This window comes from Rhinolophus ferrumequinum, chromosome 10, assembly GCF_004115265.2.
Source record: "Rhinolophus ferrumequinum isolate MPI-CBG mRhiFer1 chromosome 10, mRhiFer1_v1.p, whole genome shotgun sequence".
NCBI lineage: Eukaryota > Metazoa > Chordata > Mammalia > Chiroptera > Rhinolophidae > Rhinolophus > Rhinolophus ferrumequinum.
Genome location: NC_046293.1, coordinates 8,548,569 through 8,562,609, shown reverse-complemented (window position 1 = coordinate 8,562,609; position 14,041 = coordinate 8,548,569). Strand labels below are relative to the sequence as shown.

The window sequence follows — 14,041 nt, the reverse complement described above, 5'->3', positions numbered from 1 at the left end:
GACGTTACAGGGCTAGGCCTCCAATTAAAAATTACGATGATGTGCTCCAGGAGACAAATGCTGACACAATGCCACTTCCCTAAAGCCTCTTAAATACCTGAGGAAGTTGTCTTGAAGTTCTTTTAGGTACTTATCAAAATAATTCCATTCACTCCCATAGAGCTGGTTCAACTGCTGGAGGATACACCTCCGCTTCTTCATGTTGTTCAGGGTCATGCTGATGACGTCACGGTAGGTCAGGCAGGACTCAGTGGCTTTCACGGTCAAGGAAAACCCTACCCAGTCAGTTGGTATCGACTGTCAGCATTACTGGTGAAGGGAGGGGGAGGAGGAGATGGCAGAGCGGGGAAACTGACCTGTTTCTGGACGAGATAGCGGAAGTCCGAGCAGGAAGTGACTCTTCCTGCTCTTTGACCATGGCCTGCTTTGGAAAGAGGCTGTCCTCTCCATGGCAAGGCCATTCTTTATCTTTTTCTAAAGACTTTCTCTCTTCCTGCTGAAGGAAGGGCTAGGGAATGCTTACTTTAGACGGTCATCTACAATTCCTACTCTATTGTCACAGTGGGGAATAGGAAGAGATTCCCACTTTCCTTTCCTTTCAGGCCCAGACCCTCATTCTCTATCTCATGTTTGTTTGTATGTCGAAAAATTCTCTCCGCTTCCCCCAACCCCCTCCACCCCTTCTGGATGGGTCAGAACCTCAACTACACTCATCACAAGTGGCGGGAACTCAAGCAAGATATGTCATCCTCTGTCTCCAGTTCCTCATCTATAAAGTAGGGACAATCATCCCAACCTTAGCTGATGTTAATAACAATGACAGTTATTATTTATTTAGCACCAGCTGTATACCACTTCATCCTGGCTGTAATACTATTGGTTTGGTATCATTGCCCTTATTTTAGGAAGGCGGTGATGACGATATTCAGCTCAGAGGTTAAGCTGTGCACACAAGAGCTTAAGGCCAGTGGGTTGCTGAGCTGGGACTCACATCCAAGGCCGTGTATTCCCAGCCCACGCTCCTTCCACTCCACTCCACTGTCTTTACAGAACAATGAGGTGATATAAGGAAAAGCATTTTATCATCAATAAAGCACTATGAACTGTGAGTTGTTATTCTCTGCCTATAGACATATAACTAGGTTTGTGGCCATGACGCGCTATAGGGTAGGAGTTACAAGTCCTACTAGTTCATTTTGAAAGCTCCTCCTGAGGAGAGCTACGTGCAGGTAAGCACCATTCAGGCACACGTCACCTGCCAGGTACTATGCTAAGCCTTTGCCTCGATTGTGTACTCTGCAAAACAGGCCTATGCGGCAGGTACTATTATCCCCATTTTAGACATGAAAAAATGAGGCTGAGAGAGAAGCTGGAACTTGTCTAAGATGATTGAGCTAGTAAGCGGTTGAGTGGGTTCTTGGCTCCACATTTATCTGAATCCGTGTTTGGACCCTCTGTGGTAAACAGCTAAGAATCAGGACACCAACATGTCACACTTGTTTTCGAAAGAGCTGAGCTTTTTACCAAATCTTTGGATAAATGCCAAAGGGGCCAGGAATTTGCTGATGTGTCTGGGGGAGGCGGTGTATGTGAGAGGGTGTTAGAAGAAACACACACCTAGACACCAAAAGTCCTATTCAATACATACTCTGGGGTCAGTGAGCATCTAGGAGGCATTACTGAGTTGCAAAGTATGTCAGAGTACCTGGTCAGCCCATTCATTCTGGTAGCTCGGAAGACATGTTGCACACCGGGAAATTCGACTTGCCCAGGGTGCCACACAGGCAGCCTCTGAGGCAGACGTGGAACTAACATGAGCACCCTTGCTGCTATGTGCCAGGCGCTGTGCTGAGGACTGGAGGCCCCTCCCTCATCCTCGCTTCTGGGAGCAGGAAGCAATGGCCCGGAGTAGTGTGTGCCCCACCTATGGAGGAAAGGATATGGGATGGTCTTGGTTTTCTCCCTCCTGATAATCAACACATCTTGGCCATGCTGCCGCAGGGTGACATACTTCTGGAGGAAGTACACAATCAGAGGGCTTTTCCCATAAAGGTTGAAGAGGTTTGCAGTTATCTCAGGGCTTTTGCAGACAGGGTGAGACTGAGGGGGAAAGAGAGAAGGAAAAAATTAAGGATGTCATTTTTACAGCATGCATTAAGACATGTAAAGGTACTCATGTCCTTTGATCCGGTAACTCCAGTTTTAGGGTGCTGTCCTAAGGAAATTACCCAAAATAAAGAAAAGCATCTTAGGCACTGAAATATTTATTATAGAGATTTTTCTATAATAAAAGATTAGAATAACCTCAATTCAAGAAGATATTAATATCTCTACCCAAAGGAATAGTATGCCACTACTGAAATGTTTATGAAGAGTTGGTACTAAAATATCGTATGGTACTAAAATAGTGAAATAAAATAATAACGATGCAAAATTCAGTAAATAATATATATTTTATGTGAAATAAATGTAATTATATGAAATAATTCGGTTGAAATAACAGATGAGAGACTGGAAGCATAGGTACCAAAATGTTAATAATTAATTCAACAAATATTTACTGGGCGATGAGTTCTGACAATTAAGTTCGCGAACTCATCCTAGAAAAAGTGCCACATACTTCACTATGGTCACCTTCGAAGTACTCCCCTTGGGAAGTTATGCACCAACACCCGCGCCTAGTCCACCCTGCAAAGCAATTTTGGAACTCTTTTTCTGAAATGGCCATCAGAGCGGTCGTCATATTACCCTTGATGTCCTGAATGTCATCAAAATGTCTTCCTTTCAATATTTCCTTTATCTTCAGGTAAAGAAATAAGCCATTGGGGGCCAGACCAGGTGAGTAGGGAGAATGTTCCAATACAATTATTTGTTTACTGGCTAAAAACTTCCTCACAGACAGTGCTGTGTGAGCTGTGGCATTGTCTTGATGCAAGAGCCATGAATTGGTGAAAAATTCAGGTCATCTAACTTTTTCACGCAGCCTTTTCAGCACTTCCAAATAGTAAACTTGGTTAACTGTCCAGTTGGTACAAATTCATAATGAATAATGCCTCTGATATCAAAAAAGGTTAGCAACATTGTTGCAACAAGTTTGCAAACTTAATTGTCAGACCTCATACTATGTATACCCACTGTTCGAGACGCTGAAGATTCAGCCAAGAATAAGACAAATCCCAGCCCTCATGGAGGTTGCATTATAGTTGAGAAAGAACCAAGAAACAAATCAACAAAATAAAAGCATCACCTGATGTTATAAAGTGCTCCAGAGAAGAATCGGAAGGTTAGGGGTGAAGGGTGGTGTGCAGGGGACTGGGGAGGAGCGGAGTCTTCCGTGGAATGGTCAGGGAGGGCTGCCCTGGCGAGGAGCCGTCCAGGCAGATCCGAATGATGGGAGGACCATCAGTGTGACATCCCAGGCAAACGGGACAGCAAGTGTGAGAGACTCTGAGGCAAACAAGAGCTCGGTGTGGCTGGGGGACAAAACCAACGCCTGCGTAGCTCAGATGGAGAATAAATGATGAAACTGAAGAGGGAGCGAGGGCACTAGGCCAGGGGAAGGAGTTAAGATCTTTTCTCAGTGTGATGGAAGCCACTGGAAGGTTTTGATCCAAGTACAACATAATCTGATTGATTTTTTTTCTAAAGATCCCTTTGACGGATGTGTAGAGGAATGACTAACTGCAGTGGGTAAGAGTGGACCTGAGAAGAGCAGCTGGGAGGCCTCTGCAGAGGTTGGGGGAGCCAATGGGGCTGGGACCGGGCAGTTGGGAGAAGGGTTAGAAGTGATTGAACTTGCAATGCATTATGAAGGCAGAACTGGCAGGATTTGCTGATGGACTCAATGTGGGTGCGAGAAAGAGGAGTCAAGGATGACTCCAAAGGTTTAGGTGCCCGTTACTGAGGAGGGAAGACCGAGGGAGGAACAGAGAGGATGCAGTGGGAGAATCAAGAGGCCTGTTGGGACGAGCTGTATTTCAGGTGCTAATCGACAAGCAAGAGCAAATAGATCAGGAAAGAGAATAGGCTGGGACCAGGAGTGATTCGCTTTCCTTCCCTATATTCCTCTGCCTTTTTCCAAAAATGACAATAATGATTAGGTACTCCTTTTATGTTGAAAGAAACAATACCTTTTATTTTGAAGAAGCGGTGATAGTTGAACCCAACAATAATTCTGTCTCATGAATGAAGGCTGCAACAGCACCTAACCACACTATTCTCTAATCCTATCTGTTTTAATTGCTTAACGAGATTTCTTGCGTCTACAGCAGGGTCTCTCCACCTCAGTACGTTGACATTGGGGGCCAGGTAATTCTTTGCTGTGGGAGACTGTCCTGTGCATTGTAGGAGGTTGAGCAGCACCCCTGGTCTCTACCTGCTGGATGCTAGTAATACTCCAGCCTCCCCACTTGCGACAACCTGCCATGGCCAAGTGTCTCCTAGGGGCCAAAATCACCCCCAACTGAGAAACAGCATTCTACAGCAAGATCCCACTCGGATTACAGAAATGTGGGGTTAGTAAGGAACCTACAGATCAGTTAGTCCAATGAGTCCTAAAACCCCATCCCCAAATGGGGGCCAGTCTGTGTTCACTGGTCTCCAGGGAAATGAGGGGGGGGAAGGAAAAATATATTACAACACATCTAACATAAAGTAAATGTATTCACTTTTAGGACTCTCTTTTATTCTGAGATTGTTTTCTCTACTTTTTTATATTAATGACCTTTTGTTGTGAAATGATGGTGATGGCAGATAGCAGTCATTTTGTTTTAGTAAACTTACTTAGTTAAAAAAAAAAAAAAAAAGGTTTTCCAAGTTGAGAAAAATCCCAAGTGGACTAGGATCGGCTAACCTAGCTCCATGTTTATCCGAAGAGTCGTTCTTTGGCTGCCTAGTATCCAGTCTCAGTTCTTAACAACCTCCGAGTCGTGTGTGTTTGGGGTTTACCCGCCCTCTACAGCCTTTGGGCTTGAGGCGGCTTTAAGTCAAATGTCTTGCTCCCCGACGAGGGCCTCAGAAGGGGTCCACAGAGGTCTTCACAGGCTCTGCCAGCCAGCACCTTCTTCTCATTCACCCAGTTGGAGCCAGGGCACCTGGAATAATCTCAGTCAATGAAAACTCCTGCTCCTGAGATTTTGAATCTTGAGTAGGGTGAAATATAGGCTGAAAATATGTGGGGGTTTATCCATTCCAAAGAGGTCACTTTGAAGAGATGGCTTGAGGGTTACAATGGCCTTGATTCTTCTTCTGGTCCCTGGACTGGTTTTCAGACTTTCCAGCAACTCAGTATTCTTCCAGGTTTTGCTCACATTGGCCAGAGATAGATTTTGTTACTTGTAAGCAAAGAATCCCAGTTGATACACACCCTTTCAATTATATTCACAACAGGTTAAGTGTTCGTTTTGGCTTCCTAACTTTGTTAACAAGGAATACACTACCTCCTGAAACATCCAGCTCCATTGTCGGTAAGCATCTGATTTCCACTCCCAGGCGGGAGGCAGGGGAGAGGCTGTGGGTACAGGGATGGGGCTGGCTCAGAGCCACAGCACCGGGCAAAGACGGGCCACTAGGCAAGAGAAGTCCGAGAACATCAGATTCAAGAGGCAGGGAGAAAGCAGGGGAGGAGCTGGAGGGAAGGGGTTGGCATCAGAGACCTGGCAAGAGGGAGGGCTCTGTTTGAGAGCCTGAGCTGGAACAAGGACCAGCAGATGGTCTACAGTAGAGCCAGAGGGTACAGCTGGTTTAAATGGCAACTTCGGCTCTTAGGAAGTTCTTTCTCACCCTAGATAAAAATCTGACTTTGGTAATTCCAACCCATCTTCCTCCAAAACACGTGTTAAGTAACAGTCCTTAAAATATTTGAGGGGGACCCTGGCATCATCTCTAAGTCTTACTTTTCCAACTTAAACATCTTCAGGGCCTTCAGTAACTCCTAGACATGATTTTCAGTTTGGTCCCCGTCTCTGGACACATGTTAGGTGGGACCACGTAAAGTGGGACCATCCTCTTTCTTGTTCTGGGCCAATTGCACCTCTTTTTAAAAAATTCTTTATTTTGACATTTAGCTATCATTTTTTCTGCTATCTCTGAGAGCAAAACGCGTATTGGTTTTTAACAAAATAAATTCATGTTCATTGTGAAAAATTATCACAATGTAGAAATAAATAAAGGAAAAGATAAAAGTCTCCTCCATCCCCACTTCCTAGGAATAAATCTGTTAATACTTTTCTGTGTATCCTCCAAACCTTTCTATATGCGCATATTGACTTTATTCCAAAAGTAAAATTCAACAATAAAAATGGCATCATAATAACACTGCCGGGCTTCATTTCCCCAATTTTATGGGTCAGAAAAGGGAAACACCTTGCACAAGTAACACAGCTGAAGTGGTGCAGCACCAAGATCTGAACCCACATCTGTCTATTTTTCCCACCATGCCCTGCTTCTCCTCTGAAGTTCCACGCGAAATGCTTAGGGAAATAGGCAGCAGGAGTGAATATGGAGAAATGAAGAAGGTTCAAGAAATCTACAATACTTGCTGTACTGGCCCACATTCTATGGCCTGACTCCTTTGCTAGTTGGTGTCTTGGGAGAGCCCAAAACCTCTTGCCCTGTCCTGGATCCTAAGGGGCTCTCCCCACTACATAAGACTGAAGGTACAATTGATGGAAACTACCCAGCATGGAGGTTTGTGGGGGAAGATTAGGGGGTGGGGAGCAGAAGAGGCGAGAACACACATAATTCAGTGCCTCTCTTGTTTTGGGGACTGTGCTGCTGGCCAAGCTCGGCGGTGAAGAGCTCAGGCTCAGAGTCAGACAGGTCTGCATGTACGTCTTGCCTTTATCATTTACTTGTTTTGTGAACTTGGACGAATTAGTTACCTGCTCTGAGCACCATTTCCTCACTAATAAACTGAAGAATAGCAGGAGTAATTATCTCAGGATTGTGACAGTTAAACAAAATAGACTGCGTGTATAGGTTTCGTATCGTGCCGGACATGTAGTGTTGAGTACGTTGATTATCACCACTACTTGGGGTAAACCTCAGAATGACTGTCTCCAGTTTATAGAATAGAAAACTGAGACTCAGTGCTCTCTTTCCACTACACCCAGGCTCCCGAGTTTCAAGCAAGTCATTTGAATCCTTGGAGGAATCCAGAGAAAATTTTCATTCAACTTGTGCCTATCTCCTAGCCGCTTTAAAATCATCTCTACTATTAAATTTCTAATTATGTGCTCACCTTCTCAGGAAACATATTCTCATATCTTGCTTTTGATATCCACTTGAATTGTGTACTTTTCTTCAAGATCGAAGTCTGACAATAACCGTCTGTCAATACAATATTAGCCAGAAAAAAAAAAAAGATCACTGGAGCTTGTCAGCTGTGGTAAGAGAGAGCGAATGGCAGATCTCAGCTTCCTGTTAGTGTGAAAGTGCCTGGGTGTATTCAGATCATTGGGAGATACTAGAGGAAGTAGCTTGGGTAAATTCATACAGTTTCACTTGCTTTTATCCACATGTACACCTATGGCCATAGATTTGTCCATTTATTAATCTATCTGTCGATTCTTCTATCCCTCTAGCCAACAAACATTTACTGAGCATGTACTATGTGCTAGGCCCATGCTACGTGCTGGAAGTGGACTATCTTCAAGGAACACATAGTTTAGTGAGAACAAAAAAGACATGCAAATAGTAAGTGTCATACTAGCCCAGGTTCCATGACAGAATTCTCTACAGGTTACAGTATGGTCACAGCCCCTATACCCCAAAGCCCGCCAGAATAACTCAAACTAGCCAATGCAAAGCTGTTTACCCTGTCATGCCTTGTCTTTCCCCAGGAAATCCCAATAAAGGCTGTGGCCTCTGCGGCCCCTTGCCCCTTTCTGCCTCCTGACTGACACCGGGGTTTCCTCTCATGACCCTGCATAGCAGGCCATGCCTCTCAGTTTCTAGAACTGTGAATAACAAACTTCTCTTTCAGTGGGATTGACCTCTCCGGGTACTCACTCCGTCACTTTTACATGTTAACACCTAGGCACAAACCAGTTCCTACCTCAATAAATGCTGGTTTCTGATGGGGAGGGGAGCAATAATCATGTCAGATTTACTGTATTTTGCCATGTATATGATGTGCCCAAATTGGTGAGGGAATAATAATTACGCGCATTATAAATGGTACTAATTCTGTATCTATATACATGTTTTTAGTGCTTGTATTTACGCTTATGAGTTAAAAGTGTAACTCTAGAAATCAATAACGATATCCGTTTGCAAAATAATACCCTGGAATACGATCATCGGTTTTGTTGAATTTATGATGAACTTACAATGGTGAAGAGTTCTTGGCTTTGTATGATTCGTAAATTTGTTACTTGTACGTCAAATTTTTTGTACTATAATATGTTAAAAAATAAATGCTAAAATTCCTTTATAATACAAAAAATCAAGTACCTAAACGTCAACAAATAAAAACTTGAATTAAAAAATTAAAATGACAGATTTTTTTCCCCGAAAGTTGGGGCCAAAAATGTGGGTGCGCATTATACACTGCAAAATACGATATTTTCTTTCATTGCCAACAACTTCTCTTTCCCACAGATATTTGCACTGTGCTGAACTCATCATTACAAAGGTAGAACTTAAACAGAGCTTGTTGAACTGAAAAGACAATTACTTTCACTCGTAGGTACCCCCCATATAACACGGCACTTCTATACTAACACGGTTTCGCTCTAACATGGTTTGAGAATTAGAGAAATCCCCAAACAACACGGAGAATAATAAGACCTTTTAAGAGCAAAGATAATCTCATTCGAAATTAGGGAAATCCCTGAACAACACGGAACATAATACGAGCTTTAAAGAGCAAAAGATATGTCATTTGAAATTTTTCATTCGAGCGTGAATGTCGTATCAGATTTGACTGCAGAATATTAAAATGTATTAGAATTTTAAATCCATTTTGTTCGTGGAGTATTAAGTTCAGAGGATGAAGATATCTTGCCAAAACGAAAACTCCCTCAGTTAATGGTGCTTAGTAGTGATGACGAAGAAAACATTATAATACATATTAATATGGTATACTTTTGGTGAAAATTGCTCTAATAAAGATATTCTCTTAATTATAAAAATATAGTAGTATTTTTTTTTAAATATTTGGAACCTAACCCTCTTTTTTGTACTAGTTCTTTGTTTCATATAACACGGATTTGCATAAGATGGCATTTTTAAGGAACCTAACAACCGTGTTATACGGGGGTAACCTGTATTATTTGGTACCAACGCCCAGGCTAGAACCACAAGTGTAAAACTAGGGTGGCAAATTATGTTCAAACAAATCCAAGAAACGAGGGCTTTGGAGACAATAACTGGGCCAAAAGCCTACATTCCCTTTAGGTAGTTAGTGGCCCTTTGGTGGTATTCTGTATTTGTGAGCTATCCTCTGAATTCTTGGATAAAGAGTTTCTCTCATTATTTGAATTTACACTCATAGACTTCAGGGGAAAGGAAAAAATGAACCAATTTAGTGAAACTGGTAGTGAGAGGAACACATGCTTCTTCGCAGATGTTGCTGATGGCTCTTGTCGAGGGAGAGCTTTCGGGCTCAGCTTGACCACTGAGTGCTCCATCCCGGGAGCACGGTGGAAAGAAGTGGCTGATGCAGAAACACATGGGCTGGGGACTAAGGCAGACCAGGGTTCCACTCCCAGCCCTGTCACTCAACAGCTGGTGATCTTGGGCAAGTCATCGAGCCTCTTGATTGCCTTGGTTTCCTCACAGGGTTCTTATGAGGATTAAGCCAGCTAATGCATGCAAAGTACATGAGTGGCTGCTCATGTGAAGACTCCATGAACACAGCTACAGTGCTTTATGCAACCACTCACCACATCTCCTGCAGTAAACATTTCATTGAGCAACTAATGTATCTGGCACTGGGCAGACCCTGAAACCTAGTCCCTGCCCAGAGGAGCTTCCAGTCTAGCAGGAGAACAGTAAATAGATAATTATGCTAAGGTGTGAAAAGTATCATATATTTGTGAAGAGGCAATGTAAGTTAGGATTAGGTTTGTATGTGAGTGACAGAGACTCAAAATAACAGTGGCTCAAACTAGGTAGAAATTTTTCTCCTTCGTAACAGTCTGAAGGTAGACAACCCAGGACTTAGATCGTATTTCTGCTAATGGGAAGTCCTTAGGGACTCTAACTTCTCCCAGCTCACCTTTCCTAAGAAAAGACCCTTGTTCTTAGGGTCCAAGATGGCAGCTAGAGCGCCAGTCATCACATTCACGTTCCAGGAAGAAGAATGGAGGAAAGGACAAAGAGGCAAATGATTCACATGAGTTGTTTTCTTAAGGAAGGCTCCCAGAAACTGCCAGAGCCCATCCCTTATATCTCGAATTAACTGGAGCTTAGTTACATGGTCACACATGGATGTAGGAAAGGCTAGGAAATGTAATCTTTTATTTGGCCACGTCCATACTCAGAGAAACATCAGCGGTTCTCTTTCTACAGACGACAGGGAACAGCAGATAATGCAGAACAGTAATCATTGGCCAGAAGCAGTACGAGCAGAGTCTCAGAGGAGGCAGAGTGGGAAACACTTGATTCCATCTCAAGGTGTGAGCTGGAGGACTTCCAAGGAGAGAAGACACTTTTGTTCTGTCTTTAAGGAGTGTAGCAATGTCAAACAGATGCCCCACCAAAATGAGCAGTCTACCAGCCTCAACAACCACCACTTTGCTTTTATATAAATATTTGAATGGGAAGAAGAAAGAGGAAAGGACTTCCCATACGCCACGCAGCTGGTTGTCCGACAGCTACTGCTGTGTATAGAGTTGAAGTGGTTACTGGGGTTTGTTAGAGAGAAAACACTTCCAAGGTTCAATGAAGCCCCACGCTCATTCTTAACAGGCCTCAGAGAGTTCTGTAGTGGCGCAGAAAATAAATGCAAGGAGACTGGCTTAGCTTAAGTTATTAGACCCTCCTACTTGTTGGAGGCAACATGATGCTGCAGAAAGAGCTCAGACTGGCAGCATCCTGACGTTAGCAGAAGTCAGCTGTGTGGCTTGGGACAAGTGACTTGCCTCTATTTCTTCCTTTGCCAAGTAAAGGTAATTGTCACCTACCTCGAATGTTGTAAGGACTAGAGAAGATACATACAAAAAAATGCGCACATGGTGGACTCTTCAAAGTACTTTTCCCATGTTGTGACCAGCAACCACACCGAGTGTGAGGCAAGGTGACTGTCATCGCAGTGGGACGTAAACTAAGACAGCTCTGGAGTCCCCTCCCCACCATGGCACAGAGGAGATGGAACCGTTCTATCCCACGTGGTCACCCTGCTGCTCAGATTCGCGAGCTGAGGGCTCAGCTGTGACAGGACAGAGTTACAGGGGAGCCTGTTTTGGAGCCAATGTGAGATTCAATCTGGGGATGCCCAGACATGTCTGGAAGACGGGTGGGCGTTAGCAGGGATGGGCACAAGCGGGAGGAAATTGGATCAGTATTGTTATTGACCCTCTCTGTCCCCATGCTCTAGAATTTGGGGAAATTCCGGTTAAAGTGAGTAAACATTCTGACAGGACATGACTAGACAACAATCTATGGGGCATCACCTATCCCTAGACTGAATCTATAAGAATCAATACCAGTCATGATGCCCATTTTGCAGATAAGAACACAGAGGCTCCAATTTGCTCAAAGCTATATACCTGATAGGTGGCCTCACCTAGATAGAAATTTCAGTCTTCTGAACCAAGCCTACTGTGGTTTCTGCCTTTGCATGTGGCTCCATGGTGCTCATTCTCTCCTAATTCCTCGTTTTCATTTTGTCACAGATACGTAAAACGTGGGCAGAAATAGTTCCTTCTATAATCCAGACCTCTCCTCTGAAGTTTCATCTTGTATATTAACCACCTATGTAACGTCTCCATTTGCACTTCTCACCGGCGTCTTAAAGTTAACCAGTTCGAAACTGGACTCCTGATGGCTTCCCCCCCACACCTAAACTCTATCCTTTCCATCTCAGTAAATGGCACCATTCAGCTGCTTAAGCCATACATCTATTATTTATTAAATGAATGAATGACGACCCAGTCTCTAATAGGTAAGAGCCCTTATTTACATTATAATATATAGCTGGGCCTCATAGCAGAAGCCAGCCAGACAGATGCTTTTTCATTCCTACTGTGCAAAACCCAACACTAAGCACGAGAAGGCAGACCACAGGTCAGAGACTTGAAGTAACTGCAACTCGTTGGTCTGCGCGGACGGACTCTCAGATGGATTGTTGCCATTGACAAGCCCAGCTTGAACACAACCAACCGTTTCCTTGAATAGCTGGGAAAGTGTGTCTGCTAAAGACGAGAGGGGCTCTGTCCCCACCATGACATTTGATTACTCCCTCCATCCTGGTTTGCTCAGTAGAACTTCAGCTGCTTTCAGGGTTGGAAAGCTTTTGATTATTTCTATTTCTAGGGCAGAAAATGGAATCTCTTTGCTGGGTTTCTGATATAACTGTCAGAGGTTTTATGTATTTTAGTGCAATGAAAATGCATTTGTTTTACACAGTTGTGACAGGCAGTGCAAAAACATTAAATAATATTTTGCTCTTGGCCTCTGAGTGACAGCTATCCCTCCGCAGTGCCTGCTTTGTCTATATTTTTGGGTGACTGACATTTATAGAGCACTGTTATATGCTAAGTGCAAGAGTTTACATAGGTGAGCTCATTCGTGAAGTCAGGAGATATTTGTTGAGTGCCTTCTTTGTGCTAGGTCTATTCTAGGAGCTAGAGATAGAAAAGTAATAAAGAAAAAGAGGTCCTGTTCTCGTGGAGTTTACATTCTAATAGAGGGAGACAGATGCTGAACAATCCATAACTCTCACAGGAAGAAAAGCAGACTGTGATCAGCACTATACAATTATAACAGGTAATGTGATGATGGTGTCTGGGGAGTCAGGCAATGAAACTGGAATCTGAACGTGGAAAATGAAAAACAAGGAGCCAGCGATTCCCTCGGGACTCTGAGGAAAGCGCGTTTCAGGCAAAGATGACAGCTAGTGCAAAGGCCCCCTGGAAGTAGGCTTGAGGTGCCCAAGAGGCAGAAGGACGGCCAGTGGGCGGATGCCTGGTGCCAAGGGAGGGAATGGATGCAAGGAGGCTGGAGAGAAAGGTGGTGGCCGGATTTTGCAGGGCAATCAAGTCAGGCTAAGTAGTCTGGATTTCATTCGAAGTGTACTGGAGAAACTATTGAATGTTTTAAGCAGGGAACAACCTCATCTGACGTGTATCTGTACAAGGTCACTCTAGTCGCTGTGTGGAGACCAGGCTGGGGCTAAGAATAAAGGGAAGGAGCCCAGAAGAGGCCACTGCAGTGAGCAAGGAGAGAACTGATGCCGGGGGCTGGCAATCGGCACTGTCCCCACCCCTTTCTAAGTTGAGATCCTCCCCGGGAGGCCAAAAGGGCAATTGCATAGACCAGTGTGAGTTCCCAGAGGCCAGGGTAAGGAGATTTGGGGGCTACTGGCATATGGCAGAAGTGAGGAAGAGAAGTTGTTCTTTGGTTCCTTCTTGTCCTGGGGACAACACTACAGATCAGGAGCCTTGAGACAGCCCCGTCCCTGGAGGCAACAGCAGCAGCAAGAGGACCACTTATGAGTGACCTTGGGCAAGTTACCTAACCTCTCTGATCCTGTTAAAAGGTGTGACCATTAACTACCTCACAGGGCTGATGAGCAATTAAAGGAAATAATGTATGCAGAGCCCAGTGGGCAGGACAAGCACTCGATCCACACAGGGTAAGAAAGAGGACTTCTAAAGTAAAACCAAAAAACTCAGAACCCAGAAAAACTGAAATGAAAAAATGTTGGATAAAACGCTTTAAAAAAGTACCAATCTAGCAACCTCATAAGGTGTTGCATTTAGTATTCATTGAAATGTCATTAAGTTTGAAGACAACTTACAGGTCAGATTTTCTTCACTTTGCAATCCCCGTGTGTCCACGATGACCACTGGGAATGCAAACCTATTAAATGGGC

The 14,041-nt window shown here is 43.9% G+C and overlaps 1 protein-coding gene across 1 annotated transcript in view; it reads right to left on the bottom strand.

Moving 5' to 3' along the window:
- Positions 1 to 14,041, bottom strand: part of FAM227A (family with sequence similarity 227 member A) — a 56,135-nt gene that overhangs the window by 22,060 nt on the left and 20,034 nt on the right. The window contains exons 10-12 of the mRNA XM_033118711.1: positions 7,241 to 7,329; positions 1,943 to 2,100; positions 98 to 250 (exon numbers count right to left, since the gene is read on the bottom strand). Of these exons, the coding sequence (XP_032974602.1) occupies positions 98 to 250; positions 1,943 to 2,100; positions 7,241 to 7,329 (400 nt within the window). The remainder of the gene's footprint in view (positions 1 to 97; positions 251 to 1,942; positions 2,101 to 7,240; positions 7,330 to 14,041) is intronic.